Source organism: Triturus cristatus, chromosome 3_2 (assembly GCF_964204655.1).
Source record: "Triturus cristatus chromosome 3_2, aTriCri1.1, whole genome shotgun sequence".
Taxonomy (NCBI): domain Eukaryota; kingdom Metazoa; phylum Chordata; class Amphibia; order Caudata; family Salamandridae; genus Triturus; species Triturus cristatus.
This window is the reverse complement of record NC_140584.1, coordinates 301,902,434-301,928,803: the sequence shown is the minus strand read 5'-3', so window position 1 is coordinate 301,928,803 and position 26,370 is coordinate 301,902,434. Positions and strand designations below refer to the sequence as shown.

General features: G+C 44.6%; 1 protein-coding gene across 9 annotated transcripts in view; it reads left to right on the top strand.

Moving 5' to 3' along the window:
* The window catches only part of WDTC1 (WD and tetratricopeptide repeats 1), a 475,018-nt gene that overhangs the window by 433,143 nt on the left and 15,505 nt on the right, over positions 1-26,370 (top strand). For all 9 annotated transcript variants that reach the window (XM_085647700.1, XM_085647694.1, XM_085647701.1 and 6 more), the window contains one exon: positions 1,922-2,114. In XM_085647700.1, the coding sequence (XP_085503826.1) occupies positions 1,922-2,114 (193 nt within the window). The remainder of the gene's footprint in view (positions 1-1,921; positions 2,115-26,370) is intronic.

The following is a 26,370-nucleotide window of genomic DNA, read 5'->3' as shown; positions in this document are numbered from 1 at the left end:
GACAAATGATTTTTTGATAAAAAAATGTTTTAAATATCTTTTTATTAACTGTACCAATTTTGACATTATATTTAGACATTTTGCATAATGGAGACGATAATGTTACAACATCACATTATACAGCACTTTCATTGAGGTTGTTTTGTTACTAAATTTATGGCGAACAATAAGGAGCTACAGAGGGAAATAAACCCAAGTCGCCCTCCTCTCAATCAATATTCATATACACAGGACTGGGTCTAGGAAGGTATAGTCACAATAAACTGTGGTTCAAATCCCTATGTCTTAGGGTATTTTGTACTCCTCTCCTTTCTCAATCTGAGGTAGTCACCAACAGCCGTTCACCTTCAATTTTTAAATTTTTATAAACCAACTTACTAAAAAGTTTTACTTATGGCAATCCCCACTAATGACCTTCTCGGTGTAAAAACCCCCACGTCAATTACACCAGGTATTTTTACAATCCTTTGAAAAAATGTGAGAGAACAAGATGACACCTCAAGTGCGCAACACCAATTGAGCTTGCTGATTGGTACTCACCAGCTCTGCCCACTTTTATCATCATCGGTTGTCATCTTGCCCCAAAAAAATAAATAGTGTCCACAAGGTTAAACCCAAAATGTGAAGGTAAATAGTGAAATAATCACATACCAAGATGCGACTGAAAAGTGAAGTTAAAAAATGAAAGGGATGCACTTTCTATAGGACCAACTTTATTCCTCCTTATATGTGCACCCAATTCAAAACTTAAAAAGGTTGCTTAATATGCATACCATAGTATTATGCCAACATGTTTCATCACCAAAATATTTGTAGCGATTTCTTCAGGGCAAATACAGTCGCTTGGCACCAGTCGGGGACACCTCTTAGCCTTTCATTCGGGGACCTTATTGAGCCATAGATCCATGTACCAGCTCACTTGTACAGGTCACAACACGAGCTCCATATGTGAGTCCTCGCAGTAGATCCGCATTCAGCTGTAATGCAAATCACCCCAGGCCTCACGGAGGGGGAGAGAAAGAGCTCCATGAGGCCTGGGGTGATTTGCATTACAGCTGAATGCGGATCTACTGCGAGGACTCACATATGGAGCTCTTAATGATTCTTTATAGCATCTTTCAAAGAAAACAGCTTAAAAAAAAATTGCACTAAGCTCTACTAGGACTATGAGTGACTTACAAGCACTATCTTTTAAGGAGCCAAATTTACGATTGTTGAATGACAAGGTGTCTTTATCCGCGATTCCTAGGTTCATGTCTCAAGTTCATATGATATATAGTTTCAATCAGAGTATCTATTTGCTATCCTTCTTTACAGATCCTTCCACTGCAACATAGAGGACATTTCATTCTTTTCACATTAAAAGAGGTTTTATGTTTTACCTGCAAAAGACCAAGGATTTACATAAGGAGCTCCTTTTTCATAACTAATAAGGGAAGGGCTGATAACCTTGGGTGCTGACACAATCATGCAAGTAGAAGGAAACTAGGATGACCTACAGGTGAGGCATCTGAATTTCTCTTCCCCCTGTACTCCCCACAACCCAAACCTACACGCAGCAAGACAGATTATTTTTCAATTGTTGATCCTGATACAATACACTTCATTACAAACACTATAAAAACTGACAAAAATCATGGCTAGGTTAAATTTGAAGTAAATTATTTAGCAGTATGATATTGTGCAAAACAATTATGGTTAGATAACAAAACTAGACAAATATGCTTTCTCTTTGCTAACTGGGACAGTAAATATCATGATGTTCAGTGCTGTTTTGTATACTCAAAAGAAAGCAATAAAAAAAATATATTTTAAAAAAGTATGGGAATCTGTGAAGCACACTAAGCTGTAAAGTTAGTGTTCCAGTGCTTTCTGACACCCAACTACAATAAGTCTGACCTTTCCTATTTTCCTATTACAGCAATGCACAGTATATCGTCAGTGGCTCGGATGATGGCTCCTTCTTCATCTGGGAGAAAGAAACTACTAACCTAGTTCGGGTGCTACAGGGGGATGAGTCTATCGTGAACTGCCTCCAGCCGCATCCCAGTTACTGCTTCCTGGCCAGCAGTGGCATCGACCCTGTTGTGCGGCTATGGAGCCCGAGGCCTGAGGTAAACGGGAAATATTGTGAGGGATGATGAGAAGCATGTTGCATCAGTTAGAGTGAGAAAGTATGTGTTGTAAGAAGAAAGGCTTAGGTTTTAGACTCAAATGCTATAAAGGAACAGACACTGAGAATCCGAATTACTAGATGAAAGGACTGGCAGGGTTTTCTTCAGATTGCCTGGAACCAACAGAAACTGAGGGATTCCTGATCAGTAGTGGAAGTATAGTGCCTTCCCTAGTCTTGCCATGTAGTGCCACCAATGGTAGTACAACCCCCTTCTGTTCTGCACTGCACTGTCACTAGTGGAACACATCTGCCTCTCCTATTCTGCATGGAGTGTTCACATTAAGGCAGCATCCCTCTTAATCTAGTGTTGTAGGGTCAGCAGTAGGACAAGGCATTTCCATGCCCCTTGCCCTGTAGTGTCACAAGTAGAGCAGTGCATTTGTTGGTCCTGTCTACAGTATGAGCAGTAGAACAGTTCATCCCAACCTGCCCCTGCTCTGTCAGCAATTGAAAGATAGGTCCTACCCTACTGATGACCTACCATGTCTGCTTTCAGACAGCGCATGCCCTTAGTTCTGCTCTGCAAAGTCAACAGTGAAAGGTGTGCAAATCCCATAGCCCTGACAAGCAGTGTCCACATTTTGACTGCATTTAACCCAGTCCTAAACTCAGTGTCCACATTAAAGCAGCAGGTTCCATGGCCCTATCCTGTAGTGTCAGCATAAGCAGAGCACTCACACTAGTTCTTTTTTTCTGAATATGTGTTATGGCAGCACTTCACGTAGTCCTGCCATGCAGTGGCACCTGCAGAACAATTTTCCCCAAGTCCTGGCCTGCAGATTCTGCATTACGACACAACCTCCCCTAGTACAATATTTGTATCTTTTTTAACTGTCATCCTTCGGCTTCTCCGACTGGCAGCCCCTTAAAAATGTGACTATAGACACCCAGGTATGGGTGACAGACACTGTGTACTGAATCATACAGAGTGACTTTCATATTGAGCAAACTCATAATGTACTGGAGGAGGGGTGCATAACAGCTGGAGGGAATTCCCACTCAGCGATCACAATAGCTGTGAGGGAGAAGGAGAATAGGGGTAGACTATAGTTACATCTAAATTGGCCCAGTTCTATAATTGATTACTGACGGCTGCCATTATCTATTGGTGATGATGAGCAAACAACTAGAGGGCTGGATTGAAGGTCGGCATGCAGAGCAGTTATCCATAGGAGGAGATGGTTATATCCGATATCATTTACAATTTTGGATGAACCTGCTAGACATGCCGTAAGTACATAATTGATAATTCAAAGTACAGCTTACCAGCCACAAGTGTGGAGCACATTCTGTTGACTAGGTGTCAGATGCCTTTTTATGTTGTATACTTTTCATGTGTGGTCTGCATAGGAATGCTTGCACAGCAGTGCTGCTAGTGTTGCGTAAACCACAATCTTATTTGGCTAGTTTAATAGCAAGACAAGGATTATGTTTCCCACTCCAAGCTTTGTTACAAACATGATGGTGAGGTGTGGATGTTCCATGCATATCATTCCATCATTCTGTAGCCCATTCATGGCGCACCGGTGCTCCAGAGAAACGACTGGTTATGATGGCAGCCATTCTGAGATGCACTTAAGAACAGATTTCTGAGACAAGATAAAGGATGCACTTTTCAGAATCCTGTTGTGCAGCTTCAGGAGTGAACGGCAACTTCTCTGCTAGTCCTATCCTACATCTTCAGCACTTAAAGAATGTTGTATATAAAATTAGAAGCCTTCTTTTAGCCCAGAGAATGCTCCCTTTACTCCTCACTCTGTCACAATGACCAAATCGTTGCTGTGATAGAGAGGTGACAATAAAGAATGCATTACTCACCACAACTCAATTTCAACAGTTTAATGGACCTTTTCAATTATTACAGTCAGCCACTGTAACCCCCACAGGTTAACCACCGCTTAGGGAGAGGCTACTTTTCAGTCTATGCACAGCATGTGTATCTACAGTGCACATGCCTCGAACTGATTGTTATTTACCCTGCAGGCATCTGTTACATGTAGTGTTGGCATGTAGTGCTGTAGATTCACATGAATCCCCATAGAACTCTGTGTAGGTTGCATTTTACATACTTTAAGTTACTTTACTCGCATGAACATCATATTATTGATACACACTACAACTCCATTCTCGCCCATCTGCAGCAAAGCAATCGGTCAGTGGAGTCGATGCACTATTAACAAGAAGGGGCACACAACTTTGTGACTTGTAGAAATTTCTTCAAACAAAAACAACTTGTAATCATCCGAGCCCAGCACTAGATGGCAGACTTACGCACAGCATGTGAATCTACAGCACTACATGCCAAGGACAGATGCTTTCAGGGTAATTAACATAATCCATTCGCTATCTGAAACTTTTGAACCAGTTTAAGGTGGTTCCTCTCAAGTGTAATTTCCAGGCCGTTCTCAATCTGCAGACTTTTGGTATTGTGATGCTTCTCACACTACGGGAGTATCTGTTCTGGAACATGCCCCATAGAGGTACAAAGAGGCGTGAGATTTCTGCACTTGGCAGTCATCAGCCCAATTAAAGGATTAACCGGGGAAATACAGAAGACCTGCTCTCTCCTAAAGGTTTCCTCACCTTGTATAACAGATTCTTCACATCCACCGCTCACTCGTACCTTTCATCAAATGGCAGTGTTTATCAAGCCTATCAGCAGCTCCTTGCTATGCAAAAGACTTGATCAAATATCTGTAGGAGACTGTCTCTAATCCATTGTCCGGTGCTCCTCCCTCATGAGTCAGGAATGTGAGCAATCTTCTCCACTGTCTGGCAACATAACCCTCACCTCCATTTTGTGCCAAGCCAGGACAGGTTTATGGCCGGAGATCCCACTGGCCTCGATTTACTCTGGCTCACTCACACCTGCATGTACCATGCAGGTTGTGCACATCCACAAACATAACATACAGTTATGTTAGTACAAAGAAAAGAGTAAGCGCATAAAGTCGGAAATAATATGAGTTGGCCAGTAGGTCTCCACTCCAGTGACTCAGATAAAAAGGTCTGATCAACCTACTGATTCTCAAAATATAGTGTGCTGCCACCACTGCCTTATATGCTAAATCCATGCCACAGACAGTAGTCCACTTTCACTAACTGAGGGCACACTTGTTGCACAGATTTGCAGATATGTGAATATGTAAACAACATATACCAACTTACAGTATAAGAGAGACCTAATTCGAATGATATCCCAATGAATTTAGAGTAAAGAGGTACTCAAATTAGTATCTATTCTAGATTTAGTCTGTCGATACTGTCTTTATCCAAGGAAGATCTGAGCGCCATGATATGCTTGTATTTGAACAGCAAAACACACAAGATGATGGACGGAATGTTGCACAATGGCAAAACACTCACCCCCAGTCACAGATCTGGGTTTAATCCATCGTTATTTTGCTCACCACACCACCCCAGTTCAGACATGGCCATATGCAAATCAGTCTTGACCCTGTGCCTCATGGGAACAGTCCAGCCCGAACTGCCAAGCCATGTCTTCCCTGGACCGGAATCAAGCATCCTAGGACCGGTTTCTGGCTATCAGCCGTCATCAGCCAGGATAGCTTGACTCCAGTGGCGTAGTGAGCACGGGACCCACGTCTGGGCATACCCTTCCCACATAGGGTGAACAGCAAAACACACAAGATGATGGACGGAATGTTGCACAATGGCAAAACACTCACCCCCAGTCACAGATCTGGGTTTAATCCATCGTTATTTTGCTCACCACACCACCCCAGTTCAGACATGGCCATATGCAAATCAGTCTTGACCCTGTGCCTCATGGGAACAGTCCAGCCCGAACTGCCAAGCCATGTCTTCCCTGGACCGGAATCAAGCATCCTAGGACCGGTTTCTGGCTATCACCCGTCATCAGCCAGGATAGCTTGACTCCAGTGGCGTAGTGAGCACGGGACCCACGTCTGGGCATACCCTTCCCACATAGGGTGAACAGCAAAACACACAAGATGATGGACGGAATGTTGCACAATGGCAAAACACTCACCCCCAGTCACAGATCTGGGTTTAATCCATCGTTATTTTGCTCACCACACCACCCCAGTTCAGACATGGCCATATGCAAATCAGTCTTGACCCTGTGCCTCATGGGAACAGTCCAGCCCGAACTGCCAAGCCATGTCTTCCCTGGACCGGAATCAAGCATCCTAGGACCGGTTTCTGGCTATCAGCCGTCATCAGCCAGGATAGCTTGACTCCAGTGGCGTAGTGAGCACGGGACCCACGTCTGGGCATACCCTTCCCACATAGGGTGAACAGCAAAACACACAAGATGATGGACGGAATGTTGCACAATGGCAAAACACTCACCCCCAGTCACAGATCTGGGTTTAATCCATCGTTATTTTGCTCACCACACCACCCCAGTTCAGACATGGCCATATGCAAATCAGTCTTGACCCTGTGCCTCATGGGAACAGTCCAGCCCGAACTGCCAAGCCATGTCTTCCCTGGACCGGAATCAAGCATCCTAGGACCGGTTTCTGGCTATCAGCCGTCATCAGCCAGGATAGCTTGACTCCAGTGGCGTAGTGAGCACGGGACCCACGTCTGGGCATACCCTTCCCACATAGGGTGAACAGCAAAACACACAAGATGATGGACGGAATGTTGCACAATGGCAAAACACTCACCCCCAGTCACAGATCTGGGTTTAATCCATCGTTATTTTGCTCACCACACCACCCCAGTTCAGACATGGCCATATGCAAATCAGTCTTGACCCTGTGCCTCATGGGAACAGTCCAGCCCGAACTGCCAAGCCATGTCTTCCCTGGACCGGAATCAAGCATCCTAGGACCGGTTTCTGGCTATCAGCCGTCATCAGCCAGGATAGCTTGACTCCAGTGGCGTAGTGAGCACGGGACCCACGTCTGGGCATACCCTTCCCACATAGGGTGAACAGCAAAACACACAAGATGATGGACGGAATGTTGCACAATGGCAAAACACTCACCCCCAGTCACAGATCTGGGTTTAATCCATCGTTATTTTGCTCACCACACCACCCCAGTTCAGACATGGCCATATGCAAATCAGTCTTGACCCTGTGCCTCATGGGAACAGTCCAGCCCGAACTGCCAAGCCATGTCTTCCCTGGACCGGAATCAAGCATCCTAGGACCGGTTTCTGGCTATCAGCCGTCATCAGCCAGGATAGCTTGGCTCCAGTGGCGTAGTGAGCACGGGACCCACGTCTGGGCATACCCTTCCCACATAGGGTGAACAGCAAAACACACAAGATGATGGACGGAATGTTGCACAATGGCAAAACACTCACCCCCAGTCACAGATCTGGGTTTAATCCATCGTTATTTTGCTCACCACACCACCCCAGTTCAGACATGGCCATATGCAAATCAGTCTTGACCCTGTGCCTCATGGGAACAGTCCAGCCCGAACTGCCAAGCCATGTCTTCCCTGGACCGGAATCAAGCATCCTAGGACCGGTTTCTGGCTATCAGCCGTCATCAGCCAGGATAGCTTGACTCCAGTGGCGTAGTGAGCACGGGACCCACGTCTGGGCATACCCTTCCCACATAGGGTGAACAGCAAAACACACAAGATGATGGACGGAATGTTGCACAATGGCAAAACACTCACCCCCAGTCACAGATCTGGGTTTAATCCATCGTTATTTTGCTCACCACACCACCCCAGTTCAGACATGGCCATATGCAAATCAGTCTTGACCCTGTGCCTCATGGGAACAGTCCAGCCCGAACTGCCAAGCCATGTCTTCCCTGGACCGGAATCAAGCATCCTAGGACCGGTTTCTGGCTATCAGCCGTCATCAGCCAGGATAGCTTGACTCCAGTGGCGTAGTGAGCACGGGACCCACGCCTGGGCATACCCTTCCCACATAGGGTGAACAGCAAAACACACAAGATGATGGACGGAATGTTGCACAATGGCAAAACACTCACCCCCAGTCACAGATCTGGGTTTAATCCATCGTTATTTTGCTCACCACACCACCCCAGTTCAGACATGGCCATATGCAAATCAGTCTTGACCCTGTGCCTCATGGGAACAGTCCAGCCCGAACTGCCAAGCCATGTCTTCCCTGGACCGGAATCAAGCATCCTAGGACCGGTTTCTGGCTATCAGCCGTCATCAGCCAGGATAGCTTGGCTCCAGTGGCGTAGTGAGCACGGGACCCACGTCTGGGCATACCCTTCCCACATAGGGTGAACAGCAAAACACACAAGATGATGGACGGAATGTTGCACAATGGCAAAACACTCACCCCCAGTCACAGATCTGGGTTTAATCCATCGTTATTTTGCTCACCACACCACCCCAGTTCAGACATGGCCATATGCAAATCAGTCTTGACCCTGTGCCTCATGGGAACAGTCCAGCCCGAACTGCCAAGCCATGTGTTACAACAAACAAATGATGGACGGAATGCTGACAATGGCCATGTCTAAACTGGGGTGGTGTAGTGGGCAAAAGAACGATGGATTTAACCCAGATCCCTTGACTGGGGGAGAATGTATGCATTGTCAGCATTCCGTCCATCATTTGTTTGTTGTAACGCTTTTCGCCCTAAGTGGGATGGGTATTCCCAGACGTGGGACCCGTGCTCACTACGCCACTGGAGTGAAGCTATCCTGGCTGATGACGGCTGATAGCCAGAAACCGGTCCTAGGATGCTTGATTCCGGTCCAGGGAAGACATGGCTTGGCAGTTCGGGCTGGACTGTTCCCATGAGGCACAGGGTCAAGACTGATTTGCATATGGCCATGTCTAAACTGGGGTGGTGTAGTGGGCAAAAGAACGATGGATTTAACCCAGATCTCTTGACTGGGGGAGAATGTATGCATTGTCAGCATTCCGTCCATCATTTGTTTGTTGTAATGCTTGTATTTGAGGCTTGAGAAATACAGATGCAAAAGCGATAAAAAATACCAGCTTGATATAGCTGCAATAAAAGTGCTAAATTGAGAAAAGCCTGTGGAAAGTATTATTGATGGTGCTTGTGCAAGTGCTCATAACTCCAAACTGGGCGTGATAAGCCTTTGTTGGTAACACTTAAATTAGTAAATAGGAATTCTTTGACTATCCCACACTCTTGTATTTACGTAGCGCTAGTCATATTTGCACTATTTAGTCCATAGGTTATAAATGCTTCTCTCCAACTATAATTTTTGCCAAAACCCTTAATGGAACAATTCTCTCTCTTTAGCCTAAGGAACCAAGTGCAGATCCCTTGAAACCCTTCAATTATGGAACCATCTCTAACCTAACTTTCTTTAGCCACATCATGAAGGTTGATGTGACATGCCAGTTGCACGAATTTGTAGAAGCAAACAATCTTCTTCATAACACACAGTCCGAGAAAGGTGTGAAACAAAACAGACACTTTAGATAGCGTATTAAGGCCTAACACATGTTTAATACAGAATACCCAGAAAAATAATTTAAGGCAAAAATGCCTAATCAATGGACCAGAGCTTCACCGCTTATCATTTGAAGCAATGCAATGCTAAAATCCATACATTTGGATAATGTCCGTACTTGAGGATAGAAGCAGGAACACATGACCAACAGAAACCTTGTGATAGGCGTCAATGAGGAGGTGCTGGCCTCTTCTCATGGGAAGAATGTGTGAAAGCCTTGAAGCTCATGTTTCTCAAGCAAAAAAGTGGACTAATTCTTTCTGCAACCCTCCCTTCGATTTGCCAGCTTCAGAACAAGGAAAATGCTTGCTAGAATGGTGAAGCTAAAATGTGCCATTTACAATAGAATCTACCAAAATGTGTGTAAGTGTTCAATATTGCTAAGGCTTTATTGAATATCAAGCAGGTATGAAAGCAATCACAATTTAATTAATATACTATATTAGCACATTAAGTCACATATGTGGATTTATTCTCATAGTATGTAAGCAATCATTAAAGTATCTGAGTATATGAATTTTCGGCTCGTGTGTTGTAAGGAAGATGTTAGGGAGGGGAGAGCAGCACTCAGGGCATACTTCTCAATGTGCTCTCCTTTGACTGTGAGGATATAATCCCTTTAAGGCCATTCTGTTCTGCAAGAGCATGGTCTGCTGATCATCCAACTGATCAGACCTCAGTCCTGAAAATGGCAAAAACATTGGCTACTTATTGCAGTATTTGAGCATTAAGTCTAGTTTCTCTGAAGGCCTGTCTTATGGCATAGTTAGGGAACAGAACAGAGAAGAATTGGGTTGTTTTGGTGACCCCACGGTGGTCCTGAATGTCCTGGAGAGGGTGAATAGCAAACTCTTATAGCAGGGGTTGTGCTGCCAGGATTCTCGAGGTGACAAATGGTAGGCTTTCTTTCCTTAGATGAGATGTGAGTAATTACTTTGACACTATGCCAGTGGAAAGACTGTTTATAAACGGTTGTTCTTTGGTGTATAATCTCTACAATGTCACATTCATTTTGGCACACAAAGACACTCCTGTTAGTGGTTTCTTGGTTTTCGCGAATCTGCCCCCTTTGAGAAGGCCAAATAAGTAACATTGGGGTTATAACAACCTGTGGGACTGTTGTAATCTTCAAGGGCCCTGCAAAGTCTCTGGGGAGGTGCCAGCACGTTCCATCAGGAAGGGCCTGTGGTAAACCAGATGCAGGCAATTTGTGTTTTTGCTGAGGGACACTCCAATTAAAGGTACACCACAGGACATCAGTGGACCCGCGGAAAGATCAATTGTTTGATGAGGTTTGTCAAGCAGCAGCCAGTAGGATCTATTCTCCTGTATTGGACCTTTCATAGGTTGACAGGTAGCCTGCTCACATTATTTAAAAGAATAAAACTTCAGCCAATCCGAGATAATCATACTGAAGACCACACCCTGAAAGGCCACCATTCGGATTTCTGTTACACATCGTGTGTGAACGGAGTCCTTTGAGCTCTGCTTAAATCACCTCATAAGATATCCTTTAAGAATTTTTCAGACTTGTAAGACTTTTTTTTATAAGTGATTTCAGAAGCCCTTCTTCTTAAAATATTACAGGCTGTCAAAAGAGCCTTTTTAGACCTTGTGGCTCTTGTGGTAAAAAGAGGTTATATCCAGATGATCCTCATAAGGACTGTATTTATTGTCTATATCCATCTCAGAAGCATAAAAACTGCAAGATATGCAAAACAAATCCTCTAAGACCTTATCAGATAGAGACAAAGATTTCTCCTTTGGCTCCCATAATCAAAAGACAACTGCCTTAGATGAAGGCTCAGATTCAACATAAAAGACTCTCATGAAATCTCAATCGAAGAAAGAACCTGTCTCTGACATGGGTCCAGGTGAGGAGGTTCCAGCCAACTCAAAACAAGTTGTTAAAAAAGAAAATCTAAGCAAGCAGCAGGTCCGCTAAGGTACCTCACACCCAGAAAATACCAGAGCTTCAATTCGAACCATCCTCTCCAGGACATTGCACACTTAGTCAAGAGGTCCTTCTACAGAGCCTCAAAAGATATCATTTTCAACATCTGCTTTCCTCTTCTCTTCATTGAAAGCTTCTTTTCGACGATAACCTACATTTCTGAGTTTTGGAGTGCCTTTAGTAATTATGCCTCAAGCTAATTTTTCGGTATCGGAACAACTACCTGTAAGACTCTTCAACATGCTCAGAAGAGTCAGGGATGACAAGTAATTTGGTCCTGCATGTAGACCTGGCCAGGTAAGTGCAAACGTCCAAGAGTACGAAGATGACCAATCACATCTTATATCAACACCACATGCAGGAGAATGTGAAGAACATCATCAATCGAGATTGTATGAATCTTTTGAAGAAGACTCTCATCCATCACACCAGCAATCTCACCAAGAAAATGACTTCTACTGTGAGAACTATGATATTAGCAGTACCATGACCTGGACGCAATCCAAATCTCAGTAGCTGTGGTGCGGGATCTCAGATTGATGCCATATTATTGTAAGCGATTTCAACATAAGACTCAGCTGCAAGTTACACCAGGTCATCAAACCTCACAAAGACTGCTACCAGCCGCACCCCCTAGAACATGACGTGCAGAAGCTTTTGTCCAAGCTTTATCTCCTGCTCGGATACCTCAATCGGCCACTTTGACCGTATCCCAGGCTCAGACTGATTTCATAACTGATGATGACCACAATGATGGAAGACATTTCTCTCTGAGAACCCCAGAATAGAATAACTTTGTAATCCCTTCACTAGATTCTCTTGGGGCCTGTGCCTTTACACCCAAATGCCATAGCAGGATTTCGTGCTATTACTGAAAAGGCATTGAAATGTTCAGATCTGTGTTTACCATCAAAGAATGTCAGCTGCTTCCTTTGTGACTTCAAAGACTCACCAAAGAAGTCAGTGAAGTAGATACCAATATTCAACCACGTATGAAATAAAGGCCTCAAAGTCATGTGAAACCCAGCTACGTGTCGGGAGTGGTCCCGCAGCTGGGTAAGAAGTATAAGACCCAGATACTGCCCCAGCCTGCTTAATAGGCCGTACAAAAACAGACGTAGCCATTATGCAAGCTACGTAAAGGTCTAATAATTTGTCTACCACCCCCCCTCCTAACCCCGTACTACGCCTCTGAAAAGAGAGAGGGTAGGCGCTTGGATAAGATTGGTAAAAGAGTTTCCGCAATGGCTGCAACAACAATTGGAGCAACTAACTCTCTGGCTATTTTAAGCTGCTTTGATAGACAAATATGGACTTGTCTGGCACCGCTGTTAGACTGTTTGCAGGGAGATAAAAATAATGTGTCTATAGCCACTTTAAAGGAAGGAGGGCGAGTATCGGCAGCGATCGACCCATCTATGAATGTAGCAACTAAAGGTTTCCGACGATTTGCCAGAAATGCAGTCTTAAGGAAACAGTGGCTCTGCTGTACAGCCTTTAGACCAGAGGTGCATTGTAAAATACTGAATAAGTCATTCAGTGATGAATCTCTTTTTGGAAAATGTGTAGACAGGGCTCTGCAAGGCATAAAGATGGACACTAAAACTGCAAGATTGCAGAGAGTTGTTCAGCAGCACAGGAAGCAGCTCATTCGGCCTTTTGGGGGGAGATGACAACCAGTCGTTGGAGGTCGCTAACAGCAATACAGGGGGCAACTTGAATTGATGCCAGCCCCAAGGATATTTACAAAATCCATGTCACCAGGAGCAGGGCATTTAAGGAAACCGTGCAATCAGCTGTTCCCCCTGTTTGGACAACTGGCTGGTAAAAGGCCCAGCATGCAGTTCAGTCAGGAGTTTATCATGCAAAGATGACAAACCTGTTCAAAGATTTAGGCCTCACAGCCGATATTAAAAAATCATCAACCAACCCACAGACCAAGGTCGGATTCCTGAGAGCAATATTGGATACAGAAAAGTAGTGTTTACTACCCATTAGAGATTGCACAAATTGCAAGATTTAACAGTTCAAATTTGATCCAACAAATAGTTCACAGTGAGCCAATTCAAATGCCTTTTAGGCATGATTTCTTGCTGCATTCCTTTTATTCCATTTTGTCTTTTAATGATGAGATCACTCCAAGATGCCCTTAACCACCAGTGTGTCCAACTAGAGGTATCCTTTGAAGACTAGTTCAAGATAACTTTGATACGAAAGCCAGTTACCGACAGATTCAACTTAAAATGCTACATAGAACATACTTTACTAAGGTCTCACTCCTCAAAAAGGTGAAAATTGCGAAAACATTATGCTTGCGCGGCTGTGGGATGGAAGACACGTTCAAGCACAGGATTTGGAGATACCCCCAAACTGCGTCCATTTTGGGATTGAGTAGGTACCTTAAAAGAAGTGGTTGATATGCCCATGACGTTGCAACCTAGAGTAGAACTATTAGGCATTTGGGGGTACTACAGTTTTAACATGGGGCCAAAAGATACTGAAACACAGGCTGCATGGTCACCAAACTGGATATTGCTCCCAGATGGGGTGACAGAATACCATCTCTTTATCGAGGCTGGCAGTTGGGGATGGAGCAATGCAAGTTAATGGAGAGAGAGCGATACAAAGGCAGGGGACGTATGAAGAAATTTGAAAAGATCTGGGGTGCGTATGGCGAATTTAATATGTAACCGTTTGGATTCAGAGAAGGGGCGGTTAGGGCAAATTTACTGTGAGACTTGTGCCAATGTGGGTGCCTATGTATTGTGATAGGGAAATTGGTGTGCAGGGTACAATGGGGTGCTAATCTCACAAACAAGATGTAGAAACAGGTTATCTTGTGATATATGGGGGTGCGTAGAAGGACGGGAGGAACCGGGAGGTAGATTACATGGTGTGATGAGAACTAAACATATATTCTGTGAATTGTAATGTCAATTATTTACAGATATTATGTAAACAATGCATAGTTATGTTTCAATAAAAAATGATGACTTTGATAAGGGATGGGTTGTTCTTGTGGACAAAGATGATCAATATGGCATAAAGCTCACAAAGTTTATTACAATAGATGCATTGGGAAAATGGGGTGCTCATTTGCAAGACCTAGCTGTCAAAGGCAGGTGAGCTTAGGAGGAAAGACACCTACATGTAAATCTGCTAGAACTTCCAGCAGTGCGCCAGAGTCTTCAATCCTTTCTTCCAAGAGTGACAGCCTTGTCAGTGTTGGGTCGCACAGACAATACAACTACAATGTTTTACATACTCCGTGAGGTTCAAGATTGGAAAGCCTATCCAAGGAAGCTCAGACCCTATGGAAATGGACATTTCAACACAACATTTTCTTTAACAGGAGAACATCTACTAGGGCACGACAACAACTGGATGGATGCCCTGAGTCGCAGCTCACAGAAATGGGAACAACATCAATCCCAGGTCGACAAAGTCTTCAGAATCTGCAGCAAGGTCAACATAACAAAAACAAACATAAATTACAAATACTAGTACTGTACAACAAGCAGACGGATGGTACCAGGGTTATGAGGGAATACACCATCAACAGCATGGTCAGGGATATTTGTGTGCACATTTCTCCCTCTTCTCCTACTCCCTCAAGTACTAAAAAGAACCAAATAATCCTGACTGCATCATCATGGCTGAGGCAGTTTTGGTATACAGAAATTCTACTCTCTGGAGCACTGAAGATCCTGATGGTGCTATGGCTGGACTTTCTGACCAGAGCTGACGGTGAAATCCAAGATACATACACAGCATCTCTAAAGTCTCTTGCTTGGCTTCTGAACGCTATGGATTTTTCAGTATGAACATTTCCGAAGTCTGCAGAATTTGTTTTACGTAGGCGAAATCTATTGCAACAAATAAAACCAACTGTGCTAAATGGAAATGATTTTGGTCCTGGTACGAATTGCAGGATTTACATCCTATGTCCGCAGTCTACCATCAGAATCTTCCCTATTTACTTGACTCTGAAATTCCTGATTGGTAAAAACCCTAGGTACTTGCAGGCTAAACTCACCCTTCATTGTCCAGAAAGAAACTTGAGATCAAACAAACTCCTACTATATATGTGCTGCATCTGTACATCAAAATGCAGTGGTCGGGCCTTCTCTTATCTTGCCCCCATCATTGGAATAGGCTGTCCCTCTACATCCACTCATGCACTAATTTCACAGGCTTCAAAAAACGTCTTAAAACTTGATTATTCTGATCTGTTGCATTTCCATCTGACTTCCGCCACAGTGCCAAGATGCCCTTTTAGGGGCAAGTCGTTTACGCTTTGTTAGGTACCGATTAACATAAAGAAATTAGGAGAACATCTATGTTTTATGCTACAAAATTGAATGTATGTAGATGCAGGGCACCTCCTAATGTTTAATGACCTAAACAGCGGAATTAAGAATGATTTCCTGGGAGCATCATATTACTTGCAGAAAAAGAAAAAGTGCAGCATAGACTGCACTGAATAAGAGTCACAGGGGCACGGTTCAAGGGCAGAGTCAGTGTAAACATTGCTTTTACATCTGTCAGACTAAGGAGCACCGGGTGGATAACCAACTTTTTGTGGTTCTTTGTGGTGTGGACATAAAAGGCAGTCCAGTATTGCTTTGGTGTGTATTCAAGAGATCTGTAATCTGCAGGTAGCAGTATCCACCTGAAGAATAAGTTCTTTACCTATGGTAACGATTTTCTCCATTATTGGGGTATCTTTCTAGATTCACATGCTTGAATCTTTCCCCGTCATTGAAGTGGAAGTCCCATAGTATCATAGCAAGCAGTATGTATCAATATTTTAGGCAGTAAAGGGAATGCTCGGTTCAGTTTAATAGCCTATCTATGTCCTTTTTAAAAAAGAACCAAAGTTGAACAATGACCAATTGGCGCTAGCACCCTTAGAACACTCCCTATAGAGGCATCTTCCCTCAGATTTTCACTGCACATCGTGTATGAGGTAGTCTTCCTGAGCTCTTCTCAGTTCTTCAGATTTGGTGCCTTCCAAATTTTTTTTTCTTTATTCCAGTGTGTCAGAACTGGTCAAGAGAGGACTCTTCAGACCTTGTGTCACCTGTGGTAAGAAACAGCTTCATTCAGAAGACCCTCATAAGGAATGTATTTATTGCCTTCATCCATCCCACAAGGTAAAAGACTGCAAGATATGCAATTTTTTTTAACAAAACCCTCAAAGACCGTGAGGGAAGACTTTTATTATGGTTGCAGAAACTTGAAATCAAGACTGCCGTCATTTCTGAGGAGGAAAGTAGTGAGTGTTCCTTCTCCTCACGGATTTCCAGAAACAGGGATGGGCTCACCATGAGTTCCCTCATAGAAGCAAGAAAATCTTTAAAAAGACCCACTATGTATCACAAGGCTCCTCTCATGAGGAAAAATGAAAAAGGGCTTCCTCAGACTCTAAATTTGAGCCTTCTGCTCCATCTACAACCCTCCCATTGAAACCTAGATCCTCCTCTGAACCGGTTTCAGAGAAGACCGAGTTCACTGAAAAAATGTCGTCGATGGCATCGACACTGTCAAAACCATGGTCGACAACACCTAAAAGAAGAATTTCAATGATGACTGGCAGTCCGTCAATGCTTTCAGTGTCTACATCCATTTTGTCGACGACGACCACTCGATCGACGACGACCACTCTGTAGAAGATGTCCACCTAGTTGACCAAGACAGTGACGTTGACGAAGACTTTGTCAACACCGTCAACAACCACATCGGTGTCAGTACCATGGTCGACGACAACCTCGTCGACAATGCAGCCATCGGGAAAGTCCTCTTCGTTGGCGAAGTTCTAACAGAAGAAACCACCAATATTGCTTTTGCCCACACAGTTGACGCTACCATCAACTACCTTATTGAGAATTTTGCCATCTCCAGAAATTATTCTCCCTGAATACACATCTCCTGGTAAAGTGTCTCCACTCCCAAACAGCCACTTGTTGGAGCTTAAAGAATCGGATGATGACGATCAAGGAATGTTTGGTGCACACCACCGCCCCTCGGAGATGCACGTCGAATATCAAGAGGAAGAGGATTATTATGAGCCTGTTTATCAAAGCCCCCACTGTGTGGAGCAATACCACCCTTATGCTCCTCCTCCACCACCAGGCAGGTCCAGGTTCCAGCTGCTCTGGTGCAAGACCTCCAAAGCATGCTTCAGGACTACTAAAAGCGCTTCCCAACACCAGCTGAAGGGCAACAATAACCTGCAGTGGACCTACGCCTGCACCTAAATCACCAGACCATATGCCTCCTCCATCTACACCAAGAATAACGCCACAATCCTGCATTGGTATGCCCCCTCAAGAGGATCTTTCTACAACAGATGATGATGATGATGATGATGATGGTGATGGGAATAGAGAAGGCGGCGAAATAACGGACAGTCAAAACATCACCAATGAATGGGATGATTGCTTCATTCCTCCACCTCCCTCTCCAGCTCCACAACCAGTGGGTTCTCCACCAGAAGATATTGGAGGTTTTCACACCCTAAAGGAGAGAGCCGCCAAGCGTTTCCAGCTCCCCATTACTGTTTAACAATCAGACTGTTTTCTGTACGATTTCAAGGAGCAATCCAGAAAAACAGTCCGAGCAATACAGATTGTGGATTATATCTGGGAGGAGGGAGTAAAAATAATGAAAACGCCAATGACCATCACAGCCAGTCTCCCTAGGATAGATAAAAATATAAAGCGCTGGAGGACTCACTCGTTTGTTTGATCGGACATCAAAAACCCAATTCGGTCATTACTCAGGCTGCACAGCGCAGGTCTAAAAATCCTTCCACCTCAATCTCTTTTCTGCCTGACAAAGGAGGCAGGTGACTAGATAATATCAGAATTAGATTCACAGTGATGTCAGGGACAACTGTCCATGTTGCAAACGCTCTGGCCATTCTGGGGCAATATGATTGCCAGATGTGGTCAGACATCGCCACATATCTGGATTTCTTGCTGAAAGACAGATAAGCTGAAGCTACTCTCATTTCGCAGGAAGGCAAAAAGGCAGCATCTGCAATTGACTGCACAATGGATGTTGCATCCATAGGCTTCTCGCAGTTAGTAGGATCTGCTGTCTTTTGAGAGCGCCAGGGTTGGTTCAAGGTTACATCATTCCGGCCAGAAGTTCAAACTAAGATCCTTTATATGACCTTCAACTGTGACTCTTTATTTTGAAAGCATGTTGATGACGCCCTGCAGACCCTAAAGGCAGACACTGAAATCATATCAACTGTATCAAGCACTGCCGTCAGCAGCCTATTCTAAGCAGCGACCAAGAAGCAGATAGGCTGCTTCCACCAGGGATATTGCTCGGAAGCAGTGATAACCTCAAGGTGCTGGCTATACCCCCTAAGCATCTTTCGATGGGTGCCAAAATTTCTCAATGCCTGCATCACTGGTGCAAAATTAGTACGGACAAGTGGGTCCTAAATCTCATAACACATGGCCATACCCTGGAGTTCACTCAGGTTCCACCTCCGACTCCACCAACAAAATTCCTCCCATCTCACCTTCTTCGTAAGGAGGTTTAGCCATATTGTCAAAAGGAGCCATTGAACAGATTCCACACACTCAAAAAGGAATGGGGTTTTACTCCTGTTTTTTCCTACTGAGGAAGAAATCAGGGAAGTGGCGCTCCATTCTCGAGCTCAGAAAACTCAACAAGTACCTGAACTGATTAAAAGTCCATTTGAGCTTATCTATAGGGCTGAACTGAAGTTCCTTACTTGGAATGTGGTGTTGCTACTAGCTCTTACTTCTGCTGGAAGAGTAAGCAAGCTCAAAGTGTTCACTATTAAGGAACCTTTCTTACAATTCAAAGACACCATGGTAACTCTTTAGATTAATCCAAAGTTCATACCAAAGGTTCTCGCCTACTTTCATCTCAATCAACCAGTTATGCTAAATACTTTCTTCCCCAATCCTCAAACACCAGTAGAAACAAGTCTTCATACTCTTGATACCTAGAGATGTTAAGAGTTTTACTTACATCGCACAAAGCATATTCATACTACTGATGAACGTTTTGTTGCCTATGGCAACAATAACAAAGGTGGACCAGTGTCCAAGCCCTCCATAGCCAGATGGATTTCAACAGCCATTCAGTTCTGTCATTCTAAGTGAGGCAGGCCTTTAAGACAAAACACTAAAGCGCACTCTACAAGAGCAGTTTCTACAATGGCGACTTTATTTGCTGGGGTGCCCATCGAAAGTATATGCCGTGCTGCAACCTGGAAAAGCAGGCACACTTTCACTCAGCACTATTGTCCAGATTCTGCGCAGAGCTCTGATACAGCTGTGGGTCAAGCTGTACTTCGGCACCTTTTCCAGCAAGGTGAGCCTGTTGCCATACAATGTATAATGTTGTATCCCCCATCTGCTGTCATAATCATGTGTTATTTTATTGCTCATGTGTTGCACTGCTAACGTTTTTGATTCAAGCATGTGAATCTATTAAAGATTCCCCAATACTGGAGAAAGAACTTGTTACTTACCTGTAACTCCTGTTCTCCAGTATTGGTATCTTTCATAGATTCGCATGCGACCCACCCTCCTCCCCTTGGAGGCTCTCCTTCTTATCCAGTAAGGACAATCCCACTACTGCTGCGACCATCGGACGGAAGATACCTCTGTTGGGAATATTCTAAGGGTGCTGTTGCTTGATTCGTCATTGTTAAACTTTTGTCCTTTTTTAAAAAGGACATAGGTAGGCCATTAAGCTGAACCTTGCATTCCCTTTACAGCCTATTCTATTAATACATACTGCTTACTATGATACCCTGGGTTCCCAGTTTGATGATGGGGAATGATTCAAGCATGTGAATCTATGAAAGATATCAATACTGGAGAACGAGAGTTACAGGTAAGTAAGAAGTTCTTTCTTGGTGGATTCTCAGTCTAACTGCAGACTCCTCACCAATCCAGCCCATTTTCCCTTTCTGAGGAATGGTTTTAGGTCTACTAATAAGGTCCAATCTTAGTTGAGTGCAGTGCATATATTGCCGTTCTAGACACCCTTGTCTCCGGCTTGGAAGAATAGATGTGAAACGCACACTCGTCCTTATGGGTGTTGCTTATATGGCTCCAATTTAATCGCCAAGCACAAGCAAGCCTTTTCAACCTTTCTGGAATCGGTGTGGTGCCAGGGGGAACTCAAACGGTGAGCAATCTATGGTCAGAAGATGCCCAGAGCCTCTTGAAAGAAGAGTACCATCAGGAATAAATGACTCTTCGGCTTAGATTGTGACCTTCTTAATCTCTATGGATTGGGAGAGAACGTGGAACAGCTGGCTTGTTTGGTAGGAATATCCTCAGTCAGAGGTTTGGATACATCTCCCGAGCTGGAGACGGTCTTTCCACTTGTGGTGAAAAAGGCTGCAGTTGTGCTGGAATTCCCACTGACCGCCGTGAATGTAAAAACCAATGTCCTCACAGATGTCCCCTTGCCCCCACAATCTCCATTTTTTCTTTTTTTCTTTACTTTTTTCTGGCGTTTTAGAGCTTTGAATTTTCCAGGTACAGTCTGACACATGGCATTATTCAGGTGAGGAATTTGCAGAAGGAGTATCCCAACAAAAAGATCATTACCAAAGGTAAGTAACTTTGTTTTCTGGTTGCACTTGACCACCTTGAAGACTGACATTCAACTGAAAATTCGCAACCCCCCATTTTCTGGTCTTTATTGTTTAGTCAGCACACCGAAAAAGAAAAGTGATGCTAAAAAACTAAGCTAATGGTGATTGGTGGTATCTGCAGCAACAGTAGCCTTAAAATCAACAAGATCAAAGATGCCCTTATCAAAGGAGAGGTTATTCGCAACCAGCCACCTCTTCCGGACAGTAGCTCTCTAGAGGTTGCCAGTGACTTTACCCTCTTCCCGTCCAATAGCCACTCCTGTAGGGGAGAGATAGTATCATCTGGAGGAGTGGGAAAATCATTAAAGTCAAGTAGGTACTGACTATTGTAAGAGATGGTTATACTCTACGTTTCAAGGCTTCTCCACTCCCTATTCGACCAAAGCCAGTTTCAAAATTCCAACTAACCATCCCCTCTCGTTGCTGATGATACATCCAATATGACCAGTCCCTGCTCCTCACAGAGGATAAGGCATTTATTCAAAATATTTCATGGGTCAGAAAAAAAACCCCAGAAGGAACCAATATTGGATGTATGAAGAGCCAACAAGTACTTCAAAAGGGACACATTGTTGTGCTAGTCGTTCATCAGCTATCCCCCACTTCAGGCAAGATGATTGTGTGTGCTGCAGATTGACAAGCCTCTGCTTTTACATTCCAATAGCAAAGAAGCACAGAAAGTAACTGAGATTTGTAGTAAGGACATCACATTACCAGTATGTTTGGATTGCTGTCCTCCCTTTAGACTTTTTCAAAATGCATAGCAGTAGTGGCAGTCCACATTCAACATCAAGGAATATTTGTCTACTCTTTTCTAGACTATTAGCAAGGCTTATAGTCCCAAGAAGTGGAGTAGGACTTTAGGACAGCAAAGTTTATTTTACTTAGTCTAGGTGACAGATAATCGTCCAGAAGTCAGTAACATCCCTCTTTTAAGTTCCCCAGGCATCTTTGAAATAGTGCAAGGAAAGAGTTTCTTTTGGTGAAGAGAGTTTTTAATCTGGGAGAAAGATCAGCGCCTTCTGATTGTTTCCAATCCATCAGCCCAACAGATCTCTTCCCTGCTAGAGTCCAAGGCTTCCTGCATTTGTATTGTCCTGATTGCAAAACTACATATCAGGCCTTTCCAGCTATTTTTGATGGATACTTCTTACCGCAGATTCCTCATAATGTGAATATTCCCCTAGACCTGGCGTGCTGGTACGTGTTGTGCACGCTCTGACAATGTTCCACTCCTCAAGTGATGAGCAGGGAAGCAACTAAGTGCCACCCAGGCTCACTGACATCAGATTTTTTCTTTTCGCGAATTAAGGCGCGGGATCCGAGCTTACTCCTCGCTGAAAAGCAGTGTTCTCCTATATTTCTATTTCCAGTATGCAAGGGACAATGTCACCTCCCAAAACTGCAGGGTGTAAACCTTGTAGGGACTGTTGCAAGCAGATGCCTTTGACTGATCACCACAAGGTATGCTATGGGCCCTAGGGACAGCGCATAGGTTTGGTCCTGATGCTACCCAAATTTCTGGGTCAGTCTGCAACATTGCAGCATATAGAGACCAATCCAGTTTTGTTCAAAATAATTTAACAATGGTGCAAGGTTCTATTTGTTTTTGGTTAAAGAACAGTGATTGTATAATTACAGTGTAGAAATCATATACACACATTGGGACAAACCTAATGCTGTTAACTTTTTGAGTTCAAATTGAAGTTTATCTGCCTCATAATCCGGTGCTAAGGATGTTTTTTGTATTTTTCACCAAATTCCTTGTGAAAAATGGAAACCAATATCCCTGAATGTGTGTACTACACTCAGGGTTGTTTACAGTGTAAATAATTGACAGTTCAAAATCAATTATAATTTTTGTAGGGCTTTTTTTTTTTTTTTTATTGACAGCAATTCATAGTCTGTTGTTAAGCTGTTGTAAGGTAGTAAAGCATACACAAGAGGTATGGTGTTTTTGAAATTGTGCAGGATTAGTGTATACTTGGTTGAATGGTGTGGTGTGAATGTGGTTTTGTCTTGAACATCCCATTCATCATTCAAGTATCACTATTCTTGAGTATCTCCAGTCAGGATCATCCAAACATCTTCGCTCTCGGTGCCATCTGTGCCTCCAGAACCCACATCAACTTCCGCTGTAGCTTCGGGGCAGACTTCGGTTCTGGTGCTATTCTCAGTACTGGTTCATTTCTCATTAATTCTGGTGCCGATGCCACTAGCCCCAGAAGAGGAGTCATTGCCTATCATAGTCTCAGACTTCGAGCCAGCTTCAACTTGACAGAGGCCATGCCCCAATGCCATGGGGGCGCAGTCTATAGCCAGTCCTTCTGACTCCAATAATATTCCCTTACCGCGCGGCAGAGTTCATACCTTACATCTGACCTTTGGATCAGTTCGAACTATGATGCCAGGGACATATTTGCCTATCAATATGATGCGGACAATTGGTATGCCAAACTCCTAGGCTAGTGGCCTGGGCACTTCTCCATACACTTGGTTTGTCTCTCCCATGGTCCACTGAGGAGAATGTCTCTTTTGCTGTGGTCATGAGACAGGCTGCAAAGGTCTCCTTCACCTGCAGCTCCATGCAATGGAGGTCAAAACTAACGTCAGGATGGCGATTATTCAGACTGGCCAGTCACCTTCTGAACCTCTATTGCGGTTTAATGAGACCTTAATGAATACCACCTAAGGCACTTGGGCAAAGCCATGTTCTGGGCCAGCAGTTAATATACTGATAGCTTGTCGCCACAGAATGACACCCTGTGATCCTGACTTTTTGACACAATACCCTTCACCTGAGAGTCTGCTGGTCCAAGGGACCGCCAGCAGAGTCAACTCTAATGTCTTTCCCACAACTCTTCTTGACTGTAAGTCTAAGCACAAATACAATTTTGGCAAGTACATGTTTTCATCGGGTAGTCTTGTGCTCAGTCTGTGACAACTGCCTTGTAGATTGCTGCAATCATGCTTTATGGGATGCAGGGCGCAAATCCTTCCAGTAGGTCCAAAAGTCCTGAGAGCGTGTTTAGTCCAAACTATACAGTATGCTAAAATGTGTCAATTTGTTGGACTGAACTCGACACAACTGACTGCTTGCTTCGAGCGATGGACATATGTGTGATGCTTTTGGAGCATGCCTAAATGAGGTCTACAGGCTTCTCTGGAGATGTCCAGGCATCTGTAATGGACATGACACTGATGGTTCTCACCTTTTTGATTAAAAATCTGACTCTGCCATGGAATGCTTCAAGAGACGGGCCACAGTGTGTTCCTGGGGCTGTCTGCCCCTACTTGATAACTTCCTCAGGAGCTTCACCCCTTTCTTAGCTACACTATGGGTTTTCAAGACAACCAACTCCAGACCCCTCCGCTGACACAACAGTCTGCTCTGCCTTGAGACAATGTTCAGGTTATCCGGTACACTGTGCAACTCAGTCCCTCGCTCTCCCGGCAACCACAAACCAGCTTTACTTTATCCATTTTGCACTCCTCCACCCTGCAGGAGTCCGATCAATCCTTTCCTCCAAGGGTGGTAAGACACATATTCAGATGCATGGGTTCTCCAACTTGTCAAGCAGAGTTTCACCCCCCCATTCCTTACTACTCCACTGCCTTGTCACCCCCATCAACACAGCTGTTTTGCCGCATGATGTGCAGACTCTTCTGGCCAAAGGAGCCATAGAGAGGCTTCTAGTCTTGGAAGTAGGAACAGAGTGTTACTCCCTCTATTTCCTTGTGCTGAAGCAGGCTGAAGGGCTTTGTCTTCTTTTAGATCTCTGCTCTCTAAATGCCTTTCTTCAAAAGAACGAATTCAAGATGCTCATTGTGGCCTGGGTCTTGGCTGCCCTGCTCCAAAGACTGGATGGTAGTATTGGACCTCCAGGACACGTATTTTCATATTCCCGTCCTGCAGGCCCACAGGAGTTACCTGCGATTTATAATGGGCCAGGAGCAGTCCAGTTTGCTGTGTTCTTACTGTTGCCCCTCGTGTGTTCACAAAAGTGATGGCAGTAGTCTATCGCGGCTGTGTTAGCAGCTTACCTGACAAACCACTAACCTGACTAGAAGATAGCAGGGACGATGTTCGAAGAAAGGTCCTTCTTCCCGATAGCGCGGCTTCCCCCAGAGAGGAAACAACTACTCTGGGAACTGGCGCCCCACCGGGAGAGAAGGGAGTGAAGGAACCGGACTGGAAAACTGTGCGATGGAATCTTTCGACGAGCCTCTGAGGTGTCGGGGCCTCGGGGAATGTCGCACCAACTAGAAGGGAGCACAGGCAGACATCAGTATACGTCCCCCGGCCTGCAATGCCTACTACCCTCTTTTGAGGACCCCAATCAGTTCCCCAACACAGCTTACCTCAAGGAAATAAAATAGGAAGTGATAGGAGGGACCGGTACGAGAGCGAGTCTAGTCGTGTCGTCCTCCACTGAAGTCTTTCCTAGCCGGTACGCTGTTCAATTCACAGCGTGCATCTAGGATTCCAAATATCCTCAATACGAGTCAACGCTGTTATTGGCACAGCGTGGAATATGCAGCTCTTACTGACGGAGGGTTTTTTGAAGCTGTACTACGCGTTTTCAAGCACGCGTATAAGGGCCTAAGTACCTAGTAACAAGGTGAACAGGTTCTGTTCTCCTAAGGGAAGATTGCCGGTGAGGAACCAAGGGTCTCGTGCTCCCGAGGAGCCCTACCTGTTCCTTTCGCGATGTCGTCAAGAACGAAGCAAGCGCCCGACCTCCGGCGGGGAAGCACCTTCCGCCCGGCGCTATCCTGGACTGACTGAATTCTCTGGAAGCAGCTTGATCTCAGGGTGAATCTGGAACGTAGTTATCACGCCCGACCTCCGGCGGGGAAGCACCGTCCGCCTGGCGTGCTGGAACGAAATAGGATTGTCAAGCCCCGCTTCCTGGACTGGGCGGGGCTTAAATAGCTGCCCAATCAGAAAACGCGCGTTTTCCCAAGCCGTGAGCTCGCGAAGCGGGGCGCTGTGGGAAATGTAGTTTTGTAACCTGTTGTCCGGTTGTCCGACAGCCGTGAGAAATACAGGCCATGACAGTACCCCCTCTGGAGGACCGCCGTCTCGGTGGTTGTCCTGGTTTTCCTGGATGAGTGGCATGGAAGTGCCTCAGTAATCTAGGGCA